At 51.0% G+C, this 18980-nt stretch overlaps 1 protein-coding gene across 1 annotated transcript in view; it reads right to left on the reverse strand.

Moving 5' to 3' along the window:
* The window catches only part of LOC128732224 (histone-lysine N-methyltransferase Suv4-20), a 53604-nt gene that overhangs the window by 27058 nt on the left and 7566 nt on the right, over positions 1–18980 (reverse strand). Inside the window, exon 3 of the mRNA XM_053825399.1 lies at positions 16699–16774. Coding sequence (XP_053681374.1) covers positions 16699–16774 — 76 coding nt within the window. The remainder of the gene's footprint in view (positions 1–16698; positions 16775–18980) is intronic.

Genomic DNA, 18980 nt, shown 5'->3' on the forward strand with positions numbered 1-18980 from the left:
GCGGCAAGACTCGGATCGCCAAGGATCGTCATCGTCACGATGGCAGTGGCCTTCCACACGATCACCTGAAGGTTCGCTTCCGCAAGAGGTTTCCAGACGATGGCGGGATGGTCCAACGGACACTTAACGGCGGTTTTGCGTACACTGATGACACTGATTGTCTTTCAACATGGTAAACCAATCATGTCGGCGTCCGCAACTCGTAAGCGGGCTTAGCACGCGCACGAGTAACTGCACTTTGATGCACCGATGCGCGGTTGGTGCATGTTGGTACGGGCTATTTTTATCGCTCGATGGTTTTTTTTAAACCTACCACAGGGATCGGGAAATGGTCATAAATGAACACAACTTCTGACGCTTGGCGCTTGGGGTGAAACAATTGATACACTACTTAACCGAAGCCCGTGTTCGAGTGGACGTTAACAAGCACGATGGTTTGTGTTATCATGTCACGAACGGACTTCGGTTTACGTTGTAAAAGTCCCCAAAGAACGCCAAAAACGCGTACTACAACGCTCCCTTAATAAGCGCTGACTCGCAACAATATCGATCTATCATTGCCATTTCGACGCCTTCTTCGATGAACGCGAAAGTAACAAGGGATGGGGGTTTGGGTCGGTTCAGACGTTTTGCTTCGCTCCGTTAGAGCGCAAATAACCCGCGGTGCTCTTCGGTGGCTTAGCCATGCACTTAGCACGAGGTTCCATCTTCGTGGGACCACTTCACGTCACCGGTAGACCTGCAGACAATCCCCGGTTTACCGAGAATCCTGACTCGTCCAGCCCACGTGAGCAACATCTTGTCGACAGCAATTGACGTAGCAGTATAGAACCGTATCAATGCGCGATACGGCCAACCGTTGTCTGGCCAATTTGTGCCGACATGCTTATCGGGCCCACTCGCGGTGAAGCCTCGTATCATTTCGAGGGAACCAATTTATCGCGATATACGCAGCTCGATGGCTGTCGTGTTCATCTCGCGAAGGGGGTTGCGCTATTTGCGCACTGAATTATCACCATTCCCAGCGGGCCTGACCGATAGTGGGTCTCCCAACCATCACCAGCCCTTCATGTGTTCCACCGTTGTTTACCTATCGGTCACATCACCCTCACCCTCCCTCCGGTAGAACAATGGGTGGGTGTGGGGGTGAACCTTTTGCCAATGTTCAATTAGTCGTTTGCCTCCAGTAGGGCAACCCAAGAGGCAAACGCGCACGTGATCGCAAAACGCGGGGAAGATGTTTGCTTCAACAAATGAGCTTCCGAATTCCGTAGTTGCAGGAGCGAGCACTCCACAACACTGCTGTGCACACAAAAACACCGCTTCCACTAAACCGATCACTTAAATCGTCCGGCAATGACTAGAACTGGAGGCAAGCGAACAAACGTCGTCAGAGTCGTTAAGACGGGTGAAACCGAGTGTTTCGAATTGGTTTCGTTTATTGCATCCGTCACTTCCTGCAGCGCTGGTTGTGAAGAACCCCGGCACCAGATGCCTCCATTCGCCGTGGTTCTGCAGTTCCTCGATCGGGGGCGACATTTTTGCGGGCCTGCTCCTTTGGCGACTCGGTGTGACCGCTTCCGTTCTGCTCGGTCGTTCAGCTCCACAGGTGATTGGTTTCGGGCTCGGTCCGTGCGCGTGATTCCTTGCCATTTGAAGCTCACTCCGGAACGTCCTTGACCGTGGGTGTATTGCTCGTAGAGGACGGCACCGGACCGGAACGATCAGTGGACAGTCCGGGCTTTGAAGCAGGCAAGTTTGTGAGTGAAGGTTGGAAGAAAAAAAAACCCCACCCCACCAAGGAGCGCTGGCTGCGATACCAAACTCAGGCAAAACGTAACATCTATCAAATGCACACGCCGTGTGAGTTAGCCAGAAGTTCCTCAACGATGGAGGCGCGTTCTGTCGTACGGCCGTGAGCTTTTGTGTCACATCGAGCGTTTTTTTTTTGTGAATGTGAACGAGACCCGCGGCCCTGCACCAGTGTCAAGGATGTCGGCCATGGTCAGACGGAAGCCAACGGAACTGAACCAATCGATAGGCCACCGCACCCTCGGAGACAACGCAACACCGATTCGATTCGTTGACGATAGTTGTGGAACCGATGTTGGTCTATGTATAGGTCTCGGGTAGGTGTAATGCCGGTAGATTGCTGTACGGCAGTTCATCATTTCTCGATCAAACTGTACAGCGCGTCTGGTAGGTTTGGGCTTCCCACCAGTAACAGCAAAGCTGGAGTGGAACGCCCTATCTATCGCTACCGGAATGTGGGGAAGGTCTCAAAAGCCGCAAACAAACACATTGTGCTACACACGCTGGCCAACACAAATTACAAGTGTTGTGTCAAGAGGATCCGTTGGTGGTAATATTTGACCAATGATATGCAGGTTTGGCCTTTGCAACTGCAACCGAAACGGACTACACCGACCCATAAGGGTTGATTTTGCAGCACACATTTGGGCGCGTCCTGACATTAGCCGACGACGGAGCCACCTGAGGCAGACAGCTCGTTTGCCATCATTAGCCGGAAAAGCATTCCTTCCGTGCCATCACGGTTGGTTTGAAATGGACGAAACTGGCGCTGCATCACGTTCGTTCTGCGTCGCTATGCACCATGTTGATGGCGTAACAGGCGCACGGTGGCTTTTAGAAGAGAGAGAGAGAGAGAGAGCGACAGAGAGAGAGAGAGAGAGAGCGAGAAAAAGCGACTGAACAAAAAAAGCACAGTTTCCTTCGATCGTCACATTTGAATCACACGATCGATCGCACAGTGAAATAGCTTAACTGCAGCATGGCACTCTACGATGGCACTCGATCAAAAGAAACGTTTTGGAATTTTGCTCGATTGTTTCACTGAAAAGCACCCTCAAAAGCACACGAACTACACTTCACTTGGGACGTCTTCCTACAAAAAAAACCCAAATTCAGCTGGCACTCACAATCGAATCGACAACTTCGCGATCACGCACTCAGCGCAAAGCCCGGCTTAGCCAAACAAAAACAACCGCACAACTGCACCGTTCACCGATGGCGAATCAACTCGCAACCGGAGCGAATCAACAAAACCGGCCGTTTCGCAAGGACTCTCGCTCCAGAACTGATTCCACGGTACCGAGCGGCACTCGTTCTGGGTTCACGTTCGCTCGCAAACGATGCGCGATTGTCGCTCACCGATCCGGTCATCGTTTGGCGGCTGGGGAGATTACAATCGAAACGTCCGTCACCACCAACACCGGTACCGCGGTACGCATCCGTATCGAACGGAAAAACGTGGTGTGGGTTTCTGGGCGCCAACAACAACGGCGCTGGCGTCGTCGATGCGCTTCGCGAGCTCCCCTTTGCGCACCTGGTAATCAACGGCGGCGCGACAACACCGTCATCATCATCATCATCGCCGCTCATTCGCGTGCGGTAGCTCTCTTCTTTGGTCTGGCTTATGCTGCAACGTATGAGCACGCACTGGATCCCTGCGGCACACCGGAAATCGGTACGTGCGTTGCCGTGTGTCCCTGGATGTGGCTGATTCCGATAACGTGAAGCGTAGCGTCACGAACTCACAACCCCATGCGAGCCAGCTGCCTTTATCAGCTGGATACGATGCAAATCAACATGCGGTTCTGCAGCCACTGGATCACGAATGAACGGATGGTCGGTTTGATGGATGTTGGAGTTTTGGAACTTCACGCCATCGGTACTCAACTTCCAGAGTTCATGAAGATGGCAGCGATAAGCCAGCACGTGGATAGACGATTACGTGCTGCACGTGTGATGGCAAAAGGATAACTGACACTGCACGGGACCAACCCATTACCCTCATTCGAGATGTAATTTTGCGTGCAATTTTGTTCTCAAATCGACGCCACGTAGTTGTGCCCCATTGTCACGATGATCGCATTCCATCGATGATGACGTGCCGTGCGGCAACCGGCACATAAACACCTGCAGGAGTGGTACTCCACCACAAGCGGAATTCGGAAACTCACCCCCAATTTACGCGGCCTATTGTTCACTGCAAATTTGTCAACAAAACGGTCCGTCACAGAGCGGTTAGGTGAGACGGTTCCAACCCAACCTACTTGTTGGTTTGGAATTTTATTTGCGTGCATTACTCACGCTTGTTTCGCTTTCAGCTCGAGCTTGGCTTTCAGAACGGGGCTCGTTTTTGTTGCACAGCCCGGGCCACAACCCGTGTTCAGCATCCGTACCCCGTGCGTTCTTTTACATTGTGACTTTACAAATAATAAAAATCGAAATGATGAAGGAAAAAAAAAACAACATATTGAAAGGACCCCATTATACAATTTTATTGTTGTTGATCGTGTGTCGGAAGGTTTTTCCAGATTTGTTTTTTTTTATTTCGGTTCGCGTCCCGACAAATTGACCCAACCGAATGGCAAAAACAACTTAGCGACCGATTAGCGGTCGTTTCGACAATTCGATTCTAATTTGTTTTCGTCGTGACTCACGTTCACGCTGGCGGCGAGCAGGTCTACTAGTAAAGGCAAGTGAATCATTCCGAGGCGGAAATCAATTTCAAGGCAACTCCTTCCTGTACTCGATAAGCCCCAGAGTGACGCAGACGCAGATAGGGCGCTGGTAGGTTTTTCGGGTGTCAGGACAGCAACACCTCCTGACAAAAGTCATCAAAATAGAGCAATCTTTTTTCGGTGTTGGCACGATATGAGCTGCTGCACCTGCGATTCCACAGAGCCAACATTTTCGGCGATGCATTCAACGTAACGAGCGAACGTCATCGAAAGCCACGAAATTAAATGGTAGTGCCGTTTCTTCACCACGACAATGTGCCTCCAATAGATTGGCCCACTATCGACCCTGGTGAAATCGGCAGCGTGTGAGGATGCAATCCTACGCAAAAAGGGGGTTTGGCTAATGGCGGTGGGAGGCGTACATCTTGCTCAAGCCCACACGGTGCATTTATCGAGGCCCGTACGAGAAGGCCTGCCGTACTTAGAGGAGAAGGTATGATCGAGATCGAGAAATGAAACCCGCAATCACGCTGGCAGTGTTGAGAAAAAAATGCCCCCACTGTGAGGGCGACCCCTGGCGGATCAATACCGAATCGTTGGGCGATCACGTGAGGCTGGTGGAAGGGTCCAATTATCGCCTTGCACCAGCTCGATCGTTTCGTAATTAGTCAAGACGCTTAGGAAAAGCGACCGACCAGCAGGAGGTCCCTTGACGAAGACAAACGGTGGGAAAGCTCGAGAGTAACGTCAAGAAAAGCGTAGCCGGCGATCGTCAACGGTGTCGACGGAGCAGCAAAGAAAGAGATGGCTGAAAAAGAGTACATTTTCTCCTGAGCTACATATGTTACCACATCGTTGTCGTGACAACTTGCACAATGCCCTGTGAAGGAGGCTTTCGTGAGCTGTAAGAATTCCTACCATGTGAACAACTATTGGAGAAACAAATATAGTTTTCTATCCATTCTTGCCAATGCTTATTTGATGAAGTATGTATTTCAATTTCAATATAAGTGATAATATGATAATAAGAAATAGAAACGATATCGATTCATAACATGTATTACATTTCATAAAAAGCATTATTTTTTTAGGGTTCCCCGCATCAGACTCCAGTGTTTTGTTGATCGCGTTTACGAAACTCGAATCCCGCCACAACGACGGTGTCACAACATCAACGAAAAACGTGAGCCTCAAATGCTCATTAAAGACGGGGTTTTCCCCGTTTCACACATACCACAGGTCGAGTTTGTCTGCCGCTGTTGGTAAACAAGATTTATAATATTTCTTTGCACAACGCAACCCAATATTCGCGAACGTCCTCCCTCCGTTTTTGGCCGAAAAATCAACAAGCCGATCCCCATCGACATTCCAAAGTCTGCGTCAAAGTGAAGGCGGAAGATAAACAACGCCACAACGATGGAACTAAATAACGAAAATAAAAAAAAAACACCCGTATCGATGTAGAAAAAGCGGGTTTTTACGGGGCAACGGCGAGCAATGGTACTGTATTGCGATATCCAGGATGGCGATATCCACGGACTAGAGGAAAAAAATGAAACCCCAAGTCTGCGACGGGGTTTTGCGTTTGTTTGGTTTTCTTTCCACAATGCCCGCTCGTTCGAGCCACTCCTGACCGCCTCGCTGTCCACGCTTCGACTCTTTCACGAGACACCCTGTGCCGGAGGCTCCACTTTCCAGCCGGTCCATGCGTTCCGTGGCGAAGATCATGAACCCCGCTGGCAGATAATAGCATTATTAATGATTTGCTTTGATTGGGAGCGTACGTGGTGCGATTCCCCAAAGAACTCCACCGGTCCCGGTATGGTTGACGTACGCCCGGGTTGCACGGATCAATTGAATTTGCTTCAATTAACATGGCGCAACTCTTCGTTCCACGCCAATGACGACCATTATGATCGACCATGTGACGCTATTGAGTTGACTCCTGATGTTACGGATCGTGAGAAGTGCTGCGACCGAATGTGCGACCCATGAACGTGCTTTATTTATGCACCCACACCACTCTGTAGAAGAAAACAAAACCAACCATCGGCCATCGTCGTATCTTTGATGACAGTTTGACACCGCAGACGTCACAGAATGGCGCTGATAAAGGACACCGGGACAGATACGGGCGCCATTTGCACGGTGTTGTGAAATTACTTAACCTTCAATCCCTGTCGCTCCGGAACCGATCTGTAAATGGAGTCCGGTGTGACCTTGAGCGATGAAGGCACGTACGCGATCGCGTATTAGAAGCCACACTTAGAACTGGCCGTTTTGCACGTCGAGAATGAAGTTGTGTTCGGTGGTTGATGAGCTGACGGACAAAAATTTACCAAAGTTTACTGCAAACGAAGCCGCACCCGATAATGAAACAATGAATTATTAATGAAAAACGTCCGCTCGTCCGCTAGTCAAATCGTAACTGAACCGCGAAAAAACCCATCGATCAATCGTGATCCGCTCGATCATCGCCAATTTCGCTTTGTGAGTTTTTTCTTCTTCCTCCATCCACGTTCATTAGTCTTATCCATCTGGATAAGGACCCACGAGGCGAAGCCGTACAGGATGGTTGATGATTTTCTTTCGATAAAATATTCATTCAACCCTTAATCGGGCGTTAAACTTGATTCGTTTTCTTCGCCCCGTTTGGGCTCGACCGGTTTTGGGCATGTTTGGCTTTTCTGAAGCAAAATCCGCTTCGTCGTCGTGCCGAGGAGATGCAAATCAAGCGAACCGAATTGTATGCTTGTTTTCGAGATGCTTCTCTAGTCACCGGTTGCGAGGCAAATATTTACCGTACCTATCGGGGCTAAATTTGAGCAAACACCCATCTACGTGGGTCACAAAATTGCGTATTGGCAGCAGCACATTCGGTGCAATCCTCCCCCCTGGGTCCGGAATGAAGGTGCACCCAGCCCAGCCTACGTGCTTGGGTTCGGAATATCAATTGTCAAGTGGCCTAGTTTTGGAAGTGCCACGTTTTGGGGCCACCAGCCGGTCATTGCCAACCTGACGTGAGGACCAGGGTCACTCTGCGTGGGTCCCATTTCGCTCGTAAAGGCGCTGAGCCTGAAAGTGAACAACAGAAGAATAATGGGGAATCGAAAAAAAACGTCTCGTGTGCATCTTCCAACCTCTTCATTGCCGCACGGTGGAGGTTGTTGCTCAAGGAAAATGGCACCCGAAATTACACTTTCTAATTGGATGCCACGAGTGGCCGCAAGAGTCGCAGTTTCTGCTAGCACCGAGAACGAGCGACTGTTGATGCGCCATTAAATCATACATTCGCTCGGCTTAACCAAATTGGGGCCGTGCTTGATCACACCGGTTCGGAGTAAGCCATCAACAGCAAAAAAAAGCACCCAATAAAAGCGCTTCATCAGCAACACAGACGAAGGCGAAGGACTTCGGGCACCCACGCGACCGGTGGCGAATGTTGAAGATGGGCCTGTTGTGATTTTGGACCCCCGCGGATCCGCGGTTTGGAGCTTGAAAATAGACGTCCTTGAGGGGAGTTTGTGGTTTTTTTTCCTGGCTTTTAATGTCAATGTCGGCCATCTAGACAGCAGATTGACCGCGTAGAAGGTCCTTCAGAAAGCGCCCGCGAGATACAGTTCCTGGTGCGTGGATCTTCCATCCTGATAGCCCAAACAGAGGCCTCGGAAGTGTCGATCCCGTGCGTGATCGTCTTATCGCACTCACGGGGAAAACACGGACACGATCGTGGAATTGAGATCCTCATCAACCACCAGACACCAGAACAGGTGCAACAGTTCCTAATGCCGTGGGACCATATCAACACCGGCATCAACAGTCCTGTTCCGAGTGGCGTTGGCGCGATCCCGTGCGCTCCTGACCAGTTCGCGATCGAGATTAATCGAGGTCAGGCACGAGTCGATCGGTTGCATAATGCATGATCGCACACGGCACGATTTGCCGGCTTCTAATGCCGTACGTTCGAACTCGAGCCAGACAGGGTTGAGGTGGCATGGTTCTACTTTTTTTTGCGACATCCACCGGAATGACGTGTGCGTCTTCCACAGCTGGCTAAATGACTCACACAACCGGGCTAATCGGGAATTGCATCTAAGTGGTATCGCGACATGCAGTGGCAACATCTGGCGGCTCTAATCCGAGCGATCGTGGTGTAATATAGATTGCATAAATTAATCACTTCTCGGGCATGCCACCATTTAACCTTGCTACGAGGGTCACGCCAATGAATCGCTACCCCGTTTTGTGTGAGTGTGTGGGTTCACTTCATAAAACAAGTGATTTGCGTCCCTCTACATGATTCATGGTGACGGCGATATGAGAAGAAATTATTCTCGAACATTGGTCATAGACCGCCGCAGCTCACACGTATCTTGGCGAGCAGCAGTTTGATCTAAAAGTAGCATTCAACGACCTCACTCGCGTCGCTATCTTGCATCGTGCCTTTTATTATTAACCTCGATCTCGTTCTAGGATTTTCCCAATCACACCAGCACCCCACGAAGCATACCGGCCACCGGCCACATGGAACCGGTACCGGTTCTGCTCCTTTTAGCAATCCTGCTGCGTCCCTCGAAATCGGCTCCAATGGCCTGTTTTACTGCGCCTCTCGAAGCATCGCTCAAAACCTGCTCCATGCGATCGATCGGTACAAAGAACCTGCCATTGGGGCAACGCTTCTTACGCTGCGTGGTATGCCACTCGAACGAAACCTGATTGCAGTCTTCGGCTTACCACGGCCTAGCAACAAAATCCCACCATCCCAAGCAGGTCCTCAAACCGCTCCGAAAAGGGATCCCGCTTGCAAAGGGACGCCGTTGGTTGGCACGAAGCTGCAAAACATATGCGCCAGTTCAATGTCGTTGCATCTTCCTTCGGTGGTTCGCGATCGTCACGAAAGTGAAAGGCTGCTAAAGGATACGCCGCCGTTAGGAGTTGCCTTCCGGCTGACGTCTTGCTCCACAGCAAACGGGCAAGGGTTCGTCACCCAAACCCCACGTTCGACACGGTACTTGGTGTGGCCTCAAGGCGATCAGGTTCTCCCTCCAAGTGGCGTTCGATTCCAGCTGCTAAACTGCACGCACTCGACTGCACCGATGACGTCACTAATTACTGCAGTTACTGCACTCGCGCCGGTGTAGTATGACGATGGCGGAAATCGCCCCTCGACAGCTCATTAGCCACCCGGTGGTAGGTGGTTCCGTGGACGGAAGTGCTTTACATCGCATCAATTTAATCAACCACCCGGGTCAGGTTGTCGTCAGCAGTACCGAGAGCGAGACCTTCCAGTAGTTGAGCTGAATAGCAACAGATGAAACGCTGCTGAGCTGCCCGATTCCGTTCTAAGCGATCACGAGATTCGAACGTGACAGTTTGTTCGTATCTCATTTTCCCGGGGGCGCAGGATGCAATTGCAACAGTGCACCTGATCGCTGTTTCCAGCGACCGAGCGAGTCAACAAACTGTGCCATTTTAATTTGTTATTCTCACCGGTGGCTTGGTGGAGTGTGAGGCGTTCCCGAATTTGCATATTGTTTAGAGCCAATTTGCGTACCGAACTCGTGTTGCAAAACCTCACGCTTGCTCGTGTCAGGCTTTGCGTCAGGCGACAGGTTGATGTGCTCATGTGTGCTGGTCGGCAAATGGGTTCAACAACTTATCGGGGAGCAAACAAGCGCGGGTTGTTTGTCGCATTTCCGTCACGGGATGGATGGCGTCCATTGCACTAACGCTGCCTTTTGTAGATAAACTTAAATAGCACCCATTTTTAGCGGTGCCCGTCACTTCGAACGTTCGGTTTGAGATGTAACGCGATTGTTGGTGGAAACGGCATATTTCTTCGGTTTCTCTAATGCCGCAAATATGGCAGGCTCTGCGCATAAATGCAACTCTGAGTTCGAGCACCCTTCAGACTTCCGAAAAGTCGGCGGCTTCCTTGGCTTACGTTTGTCTGGTGACCTCATTTCGAACAGTGGAGGCGTGGTTCGAAGGGCCGCATTACTACATTAGTTAAACGCTTCCTGTGCCCTTGACAGTGGCAGACACCGTGCATTTTTGGGCGTTGCGTAACATCAGGGCATGCTTTGTCACATGTTTCGGTTCAGCTACGGTTCTAACTGTACATGTTGACTTATATTTTTTGAGTTTCTAAAGCGAAAGCAGGCCCAATTCTATGAATGCCTGTAGTTAATCCAATTAGCAGTACAAGGTGCAATATTGTTTAGTAATAGTAATCATTAGAGACTGTTTCCACTTGTCATATCGAAGGCAAGTACAGACAGGATGGAACGACGAAGGCCACCAATGGAAACGCATTCCGGCGATCCATATTTGTTCAAATGATTTTTACATTCCTCCCGGCAACGCCAGGTGGTGCTATGATGTGACGAGAATTTTCTTTCATATAGCTAAGAAAACCCGTGTACACTTCGTTGGAGCTACAATCGGAAAACCTCTGACATAACCACGCCAAGACCTCAGTCCATTTAGTCTCAAAATGCATCGCCCGCAGCATATCGCACACGGTTAGCCCTCTGAAAGAGACCCTGTCTCGGCACCGATCATGGCGATCGTTAAGTCAACGACTTCTGAAGCTCGCTGCTCAATCGCCCCGACAGGGTTGCGCGATTTTGTGCGCGTACATAAACGGAAATCGTTTAAGTGGTGTGTACCGTTCATACCACTCAACGATGCTAAGGCTTTAATTAGCGGTCCATCAACCCCTAGCGACAATATGCCAGCCGACCTCCGGCCGGAGAAGGATACGATGGTGTGGTGTATTTTGTAGCCGCTTTTTTGAGTGTATTGTTTTCAACACCTCAATCGTCGTCTCCCTTCGACCGCTAACGATGCACCAAAGCCAGCAAGATCATTAAGTTCATGTCTTGTTTGCTGCTCTCCGTCTCAAATGAGGTGCGTTTTTTTTTCGTCAAGCTTCTCCCCAAGCCCCAAACCGTACCACACGCAAAGGTACAGGGCTAAACACAATGGAAAAACATGACCATCTTCCTCTCGATCAGTGGTTTAATCGATCGAAATCATCCTCTCCGAAAAAAAACTTCGACCCGTGCGGCGACCCGAGGGTCCTTGACATCTATTCATGTGGCACCGGTGACTGGGTTGGGGGCAACCATGAAGGGGCAACCATCGCTCGTGCCCGTCGATAGAATATACCCAAATTGGAAAAGGTTAAAGGTCAGCGGAAATGCGAGCCGACGCAAACAGCGAACGACGTTTCACAACGGCTTCGAACGGCTCGAGCGGCTCGATACCTTACGTAGCCTTGTGTTGGATGGGGAATTAGCGAGGATTTTTTTTTCTGTTCCTTGAGATAGATGAAGCAGATTGTCCGTGCTGTTGGCACGTTCGTGTGTTGCGTATCTACCACCAAAACATACTACGTTTCCGTTAAAATCACCCCATCACGAGCAGTGTCGCTTTCATCAACCATCCAGCCACGTTGTGAGCGCAAATAAAACCCACCGATCGTATAATTGCAGCCTGCAAACATAAATGCCAACAGTGACTGCTATTAAATATTTGAACGTCGCTTCGCACAACGACGCTGATCTGATCCACCGATCCGGTACCAGACTTGTTCCCCAGGAAGAGAACGAACGTCCACCGAGAGGACGCATCCCAAACCTATCTCCGGCGCCGAGCAGCACGACGTTTGCATTGCAAATTCCACCCCGTGTAGGCTTCCAGTGGCTCGTTTAAGGCGACGACTTGCGAAATGACAAATGGTCACCCTTTTGGCGCGTCATATCGATCGCGCCACGATACAACGCCACCACGACAGATGACAGATCGCGTTGACTGCGAGCTCGATTACGATCGGCACACGATCGTCTGGGATTTTGACATTTGGACCGATGCGCGCAACCTTGCACGCACGTAATTGAGTTCCCGCGAAATGATCTCGCAGGCGCCACTAGAGTGTTGCAAACGAAACCGCCCCCTTTCCAACAGATGGAGAGAGAGAGAGAAAGTGAAAGTGTACTCGCGCATTTCTCGACGCGCTAAATGTCACTCGTTCGAGTCACTCGCTCAGAACGAAGTGCTTTAACCACCCAGCCAGCCAGCTAGCCTGCATCGGGTGGCATCATTAATCGAGTCACGTTGAGCCGCCATTGCTCGTGTACGTTCTACGCGGTGAAGATCACGTGATGTTCCCCTGTCCACACGCCACCACACACGCCCCGAAACGATTATGCAGCGTACATCGTTTTGGGTTTCAATCGCCCTTTCAGCAGCACGTTCGTCGGTTTTTACTTCTGCCTTATTTTTTTTTTTGGTGTGTGCTTCGCATTTTCGAACGTAAAAAAACACCGTTCCGGCGCGTCCGAGAGACGTCGCGGGACCAACGGTGGGTTCATCGAACGCATTATTCGGCGCGGAGGTCTGTCATTAACGGGCTCGCAACCACCCTGTCCCGTTCCTCGGTCGCCTCGCAAGCCCCACAGGACATGAACACAGATCGCCCCCGGTGCGGTTGCAGTGCGGAAGAAAATGCAACCCCCCTGAACCGGCTTTTGGCGTCCTTAGCGATCCAACCGAGGCGAAGAAGCGATGCAAGGAAGAAGCACCGTTCGATTTGGGAGCCTTCCTCACGGGGCGAGGAGCTGAAGAGGTGCGGCATGTCCTGCGTGGAACCATCCATCCATCCATCGCGCAAGTTCCTCCATTATGGCAGTGGGCTACCTACTGCACTTCATGTAGTCCGGTTGCCGGTGGGACTCGTTCTTCGAGCGCCCGATCCAACCGCTCTCCATCGAGATCCGTACTCGCGGTTCATGGCCGGACCGTCCTGTTTCAAGGATACGCTCGCGAGAGCTCTACCTCAAGCCGGTTTCATTTAGCGACGCACGCAGAACGTTCACGTTTATTCGAGCCAGCATGAATCCTACCGTGACGGGGAAGCTGATCTGATTCCAAGCCTCCATTCCCGCGATCGTCACTAAATTGGTGCTCCCAGAATCCGGCCACTCGACCTGGAGCGGTTCTTCGATCGCAGCTTTCGATGATAAATCACTACACACACGGGACGGCCAGTTGATCCTGATGACGCGCGCGTTCGTCGATCCAACACGGAAGCCTTCATGGGTGTGCTCGAAACAACGCCGGCACGAAACGATGCAGCAAAACCTGCAATTAATACCCGCCTAATTGTTCCGACGTTTGGCTTTGTGCACATCGGGAGCGCACCTTCGTGCCCTGTTCGCCAAGGTCGCCCGTTTCACCTAGGGAGCTCCCTCAGGGCGGCGATAACGATCGATGCAATTAAAAAAGGGAACCGTGAACAGCCGCCCGAAGGGAGACGACTCTGATACCGAGCTGCCAGACCCGGGCGTCGAGTAAAGGATCGTCGTAATGGCTAAACATCGATGGCCCACACGCAAATGGACCAGCAGCAAAGCGGAGCGACTCCGCACGCCACACGAGCCAGAGAACAGGTTCGGTTAGGCGGCAGCAGTTTGGTGGCAAGAATTTGGAGGTCAGGTCCGTCAGGTTTAATATTCGGGTCACGATTTTCGTTCGCTCGCTCGCACGCTGCGTTCTGAAAGTGATTGTTTTGCCCATTTTGGCTGCAGCGATCGGTGGCGTTTTGGAATTGACGCCCGTTTCATGTACCGTAACATGCATCTAGACGGCAGCTCAACATAATGATGCCCTTGTGCGTGTGTATGTCAGTCGCACGTCACCATACGGCCAACAACACCAAACTGTCCACAGTTTGTCCAACTAATTTCGGCCTCGAAAGATGGCCCTCGGCACAGAATGATGGCCAGCAACGTGTGCGGAAGGTTCGAATACGCATCATGTTTGGTTCGTGCCATGGCATGCATCACATTTGGGCTTTAAATCGTTAAACGCACATGGCTCAGCAATCATCGGTAGCAACGTGAACGCATGCAGCGCCCTCTAGCGGCTAATGGAGAGGGTTCCCGGCTTATACCACCGTTGTAGTCTTTCATTTCCCAATCGCTGCAGGCAATGTAAATAAATCTCACCGCACCGTCTCGTGCGCTCGTAAAACTAAGGGCCATTGTGAAATTAAATTAAGCGAAACGTCCCCCTGCCCGTGGCTCGTCCCCGCAACTGCCGAATGCCTCCAAAATACGAGAGTGAAAACTCATTTACGGGCGGCAATTAATTGTGCCTCCCTGTGGCGTGTTCGCGCGAGGGGCAGGGAAAATGGGGTGCCCTCGTGCCGCTGGAGGCGGTCCACGTGCACGGAAAATGTCCGTTTCCGTGACTGTCGCGTTTTCCAACCCCTCTCACTCACCTTCCGCCCCATCCGTCGGTTCGAGTCTATTTGCTTGTTCCGTAAATACACCGCACCAAGCGAACGTTCTGCCACACGTGAACTGTATCGGGCGCAATTTATCTTATCCTCCCTTCCTCCTGAACCCTATCTTCTATTTCCAATCTACCGCACCCCTCACCATCCGGTCCACCCGGTGGACTTTCCTCCCCAGTAACACAGTGCCCGAGTGGATCGAGTGAAAATTGCTTCCATTATTTTGTTTGAAGCACCATTTTATTTTTCCTCTGTCCCTCTCTCTCTCATTCTCTCTCTCTCTCTCTCTCGGTCACCAGCTTTCCTTCCGTCCAGCTCAACCGGTGGCAGGTCGCCTGACCGTCCAGGAGAGCTTCGTCGACGATGACGATGAGTAGCGATTATCCATTTTTAGTACGGTGATTGTTCCGTCGCAATAAATTACCATTGCCATAAGCACACACACACACATCCGCGCGAGTGTACAAAACGTAATTTACATCCCAATCGGGCGGCTACTAAATTGTGCCGGCGGGCACAGGAATCGTTTACCGGACAAAAAGATTGCCTTTGACGACAACGGCTTTGACTCTGCTGAGGTGCTCTTTCGATCGTTCCCATAACGCTGGTTACAAAGCACCGATCATTTCTTTATTCGCACAGCGCTGGTTCGCTGGATTTGGTAGCGCGGTTTGATTGGCTTAATGTCACTCGATGCCAGATTTGGCATATGAAAGGAAATTCCTTCTCCATCGCTCCTCTGCTGCTGATGTAATACCGGAAGCAGAGGCTCATTTCGGTATGCTAATGCGACGGCTCGCGAGCGAGCCGAATCGATCTTGCTATATAAAGTATAAAAAAAAAACAAATCAAAGTACCATGGAAGATGTTGGTTTTTTTTCCTCGCTAAAAGCGAGAGTCGTCCATTTCAAGTGCGTAAGCATTCCAACGTTCGTTATTTCGTTGTAAAGTTCTGGATTACTTGAAGCAGCTTATGAAACGGGTCGAAAAAAAGCGAATTACTAGCTGATAACACATACGAACCACGTCACCACGATTTTGGGTCGGTTTTGTAAATGTCGCAATAAATGCTGCACCAACTCACAGCCACGAGTGAGGTCATACTTTCAATCGTTCTTTCCTCGCAACGACGTTGATTCACGCGTGATAAGTAATCCAAAAAATGAGCCTTTTTAACGTCCACCAAGGAATCAGACGAGATGAGGCACAAAAAAAAACAAAAAAAAGAACAACAAAAGGAAGAAAGAAACCGCCTCTTTTTACGTGCCGCGTACGCGAGATACGTGCCAGCACAATGTTATCAGCAATCTGTGAGCGAATATGCTCCCTTCCCAAGCGCAGTATGATGGATGCTAGCGATCGTTGGCTGGCGCGAAATATGGCTCACGCGTACGCGAGACTCCACCATCGACGAAGGCTGCGCCACCAGGCGGGGTGAAGGTCACGATATTGAAAATGATCAACCAGAAACTGACCCAACCATCTCACCTGGGGCTCGAGCTGGACCAAACAGAAGCGATCGTGCCCGGTGATCGATGCCGGGAATGGGTTGAGGCCGGCCTCAGTTGAGTTTTGAAATTATTTCCTCGTTTTCGCGCACTCGATCGCGCCTTCACGCACCACCCGATAGGGCTCGCCTTCACCCCCACTCCACGACCTCCTCCTACCACCTCCTCCTCCCCCACCTTGTGTGATGCGTAAGCGAGTGCATTAATTGCGCAAAGGTGCAAAGAGCGCAAAGTAGCACACACGGCGCAAGCGCAGCTGTTGCATTTGACCCTGACCGAAGACGCACTGGTTTTGCGTGCGTTGGGGGTTTGGTAGGACGAAAGCACCCTCTCTCTCTCTTTCTCTCTCTCTCTCTCTGTCCTGTGTCACACTAATTGGAGCTCGATCAGAACCGCTTACCTGTGCTCGACGCCACCGCGGGCTGATGGCTGGTGGTGGGCAGCTCGTTGACGACATTATATCCGAAGTAATCCAGCTTGAACTCGTAGCCGTAGCCGCGACGGTTTCACGCACGATCCGCACACCACTACCGGCTAACGCACATCCACACACTTTACTGTCTTTCCTTGTCCCTGCGGCTTCCCTTCCCCTCCCTTGGGGGACGTTTTCCGACGTCGAACAGAGTGGCGATGGCCCGTGAAAACCTGCCTGCCTGATGCGTCTACAGCTGTCAATAAACGTCAAACTTTACCACGCTGGCCAGCGCACAAACTCGGTGAGCTTTTTGCGTCTTGGTCAGTTTCTCCTCCGTGTGTCCTGCACTCGGTCAGACGGAGGATGCACACCCATCCCCCCTCCCTCTCACCACATACACCCTTGGGAGTCGTTTTACGATCGTGCATCGTGCAGTGTAGATCGCGTTGTCACTTTCACGCTCCCGATGCGAGTGGAAAAGCGGGACGAGGATGTAGCGGGAAGCAGCAAGATGGGCAGCAAGAAGGAGAGCGAAAATGAAGAAGTCACAGGGGGTGGGTAGCGTATGGAGGAAGTAAATTCAAAATGGCACACACCCGCGTGGCTATGGTCGCGCCCGCCTGACCGGGCATGCTCTATTAAATTTGGACACATTTTAATTACGCCTCAGCTTTCGTAAGATTTCATACATTTTCATGGACCTCGTGGGTGTACGCGTGCACGATCGGAACTAACCACCTCGGCATTCAGTGAGAGTGAAGAAACGAGTTTTTCGTGTTTTCACAGCTCGCTAGCCGGCATTAAAAATCGGTAAAAAGTGAAAGAGTATCGTTTGATTGGCTTTTGCTTGGGCAAACATAAACGCTTATGCTGTAAAGGAAAGCATTGAGCGTTGGGCGCCCAAGCGAGGGCGAGAATGCTGCTTTTTGTGACCTCCGAAAACCTAAAATCCAAAACAAATCCACCCCACAACCGGGCTGCGGACAACGTGCAGGCGAATATAATGAACTCGAAAAGCGCAGGCGCTAACAAGGTGATCAAACATCCGCCCGACGAGCTTTCCGACATGTGTCGAGCTATGAAATCATCGGCAAACATTTTCTCCCGCATCTTCCCTGCCGGTATTCGGCAGCATCCTCCAGCCTGGCCCAAACCAGGCGACAATACGTGCCTGCGTGAACAAATGTGTTCGTTGTGATTACGCCCCAAAACGGGGCGAAAACGCGACGCCTTTGTTTGTCAGCCGAATGTATCATTCATCAATTACGATTAACACCTCACGTCACGGAGGCCGCTCGTGGGGTTACATTCGACACAAAACACACCCGACGAATCCCCATGACACCGTTTGACGCTCGAAATTCTAAGCAAACCAGTTGAACAAACACCAGAACCTTTTCACACCTTCGCACCGCTTGCCGGCTAGCCGATTGCCCTCCAAATTTGCGGTCCTTTCACGCTTTTACTCGTGATCCTTGCGTGCGGTGAGTTTTGGGAGCTTTAGCTTTCTCAGCAGACCTGAGCGAAATTAAGCACCGTTCTGTTCACTTCTGCCTCAACGCGGGATGTCGACTGAACTCGATCGATCGATCGCACGGAAAGTTGTTGACTGCCGACGTGTGAGCGTTGAGGGCGAGCAAAACGCGCAGTTCGCGCCCGATTGGACGATGACGGTGCACGATCATCCTAATTGCGCACACGAAAACGCTGTCCTGCGCCCGAAAAGCCTTCCAAATTTCCCAAAACACCCCAGTGAGGTCCGGTTAAATCCAGACGGCCGCGCGTCATGCTGCTTATTTTCGATGAAACGACATGTTTTTTCTGTACCGATTGATTGGTTGCATCAATGCAACGCCCGTCTGTACGCTTGTCTGAGGACAGAAAATGGGAACGATCGACACGCACAGGGACACGCCCGTTGACGAGGCTTTTGGTTAAATATCTCTGCTTCGTCTCAGTTTGAGCACTCATTTTCGACGGCCACCAGTACATCTCGAACCCGTGGTTGCCTTCAGATCATCTTCCCTTGTTCACCGGCAAGACATCCGCATCACGTGAGCTTAAACGACCCTGAGCACCCCTAACTAACGTGGCCATCATGGGCATATCACAAAATCACACAACCTTATCACACTGCGGCTCGTTTTATCACGTTTACTCACTTATCCACACCCAGGGGTGACCCAGTCTCCCACAATCACGATGGTTGTCCTTGCACTTGGCAAGGAGCGCGAACTAAACGGGGCTGCTGCCAGCAACAAGGACTC

Source organism: Anopheles nili, chromosome 2 (assembly GCF_943737925.1).
Source record: "Anopheles nili chromosome 2, idAnoNiliSN_F5_01, whole genome shotgun sequence".
Taxonomy (NCBI): Eukaryota; Metazoa; Arthropoda; class Insecta; order Diptera; family Culicidae; genus Anopheles; species Anopheles nili.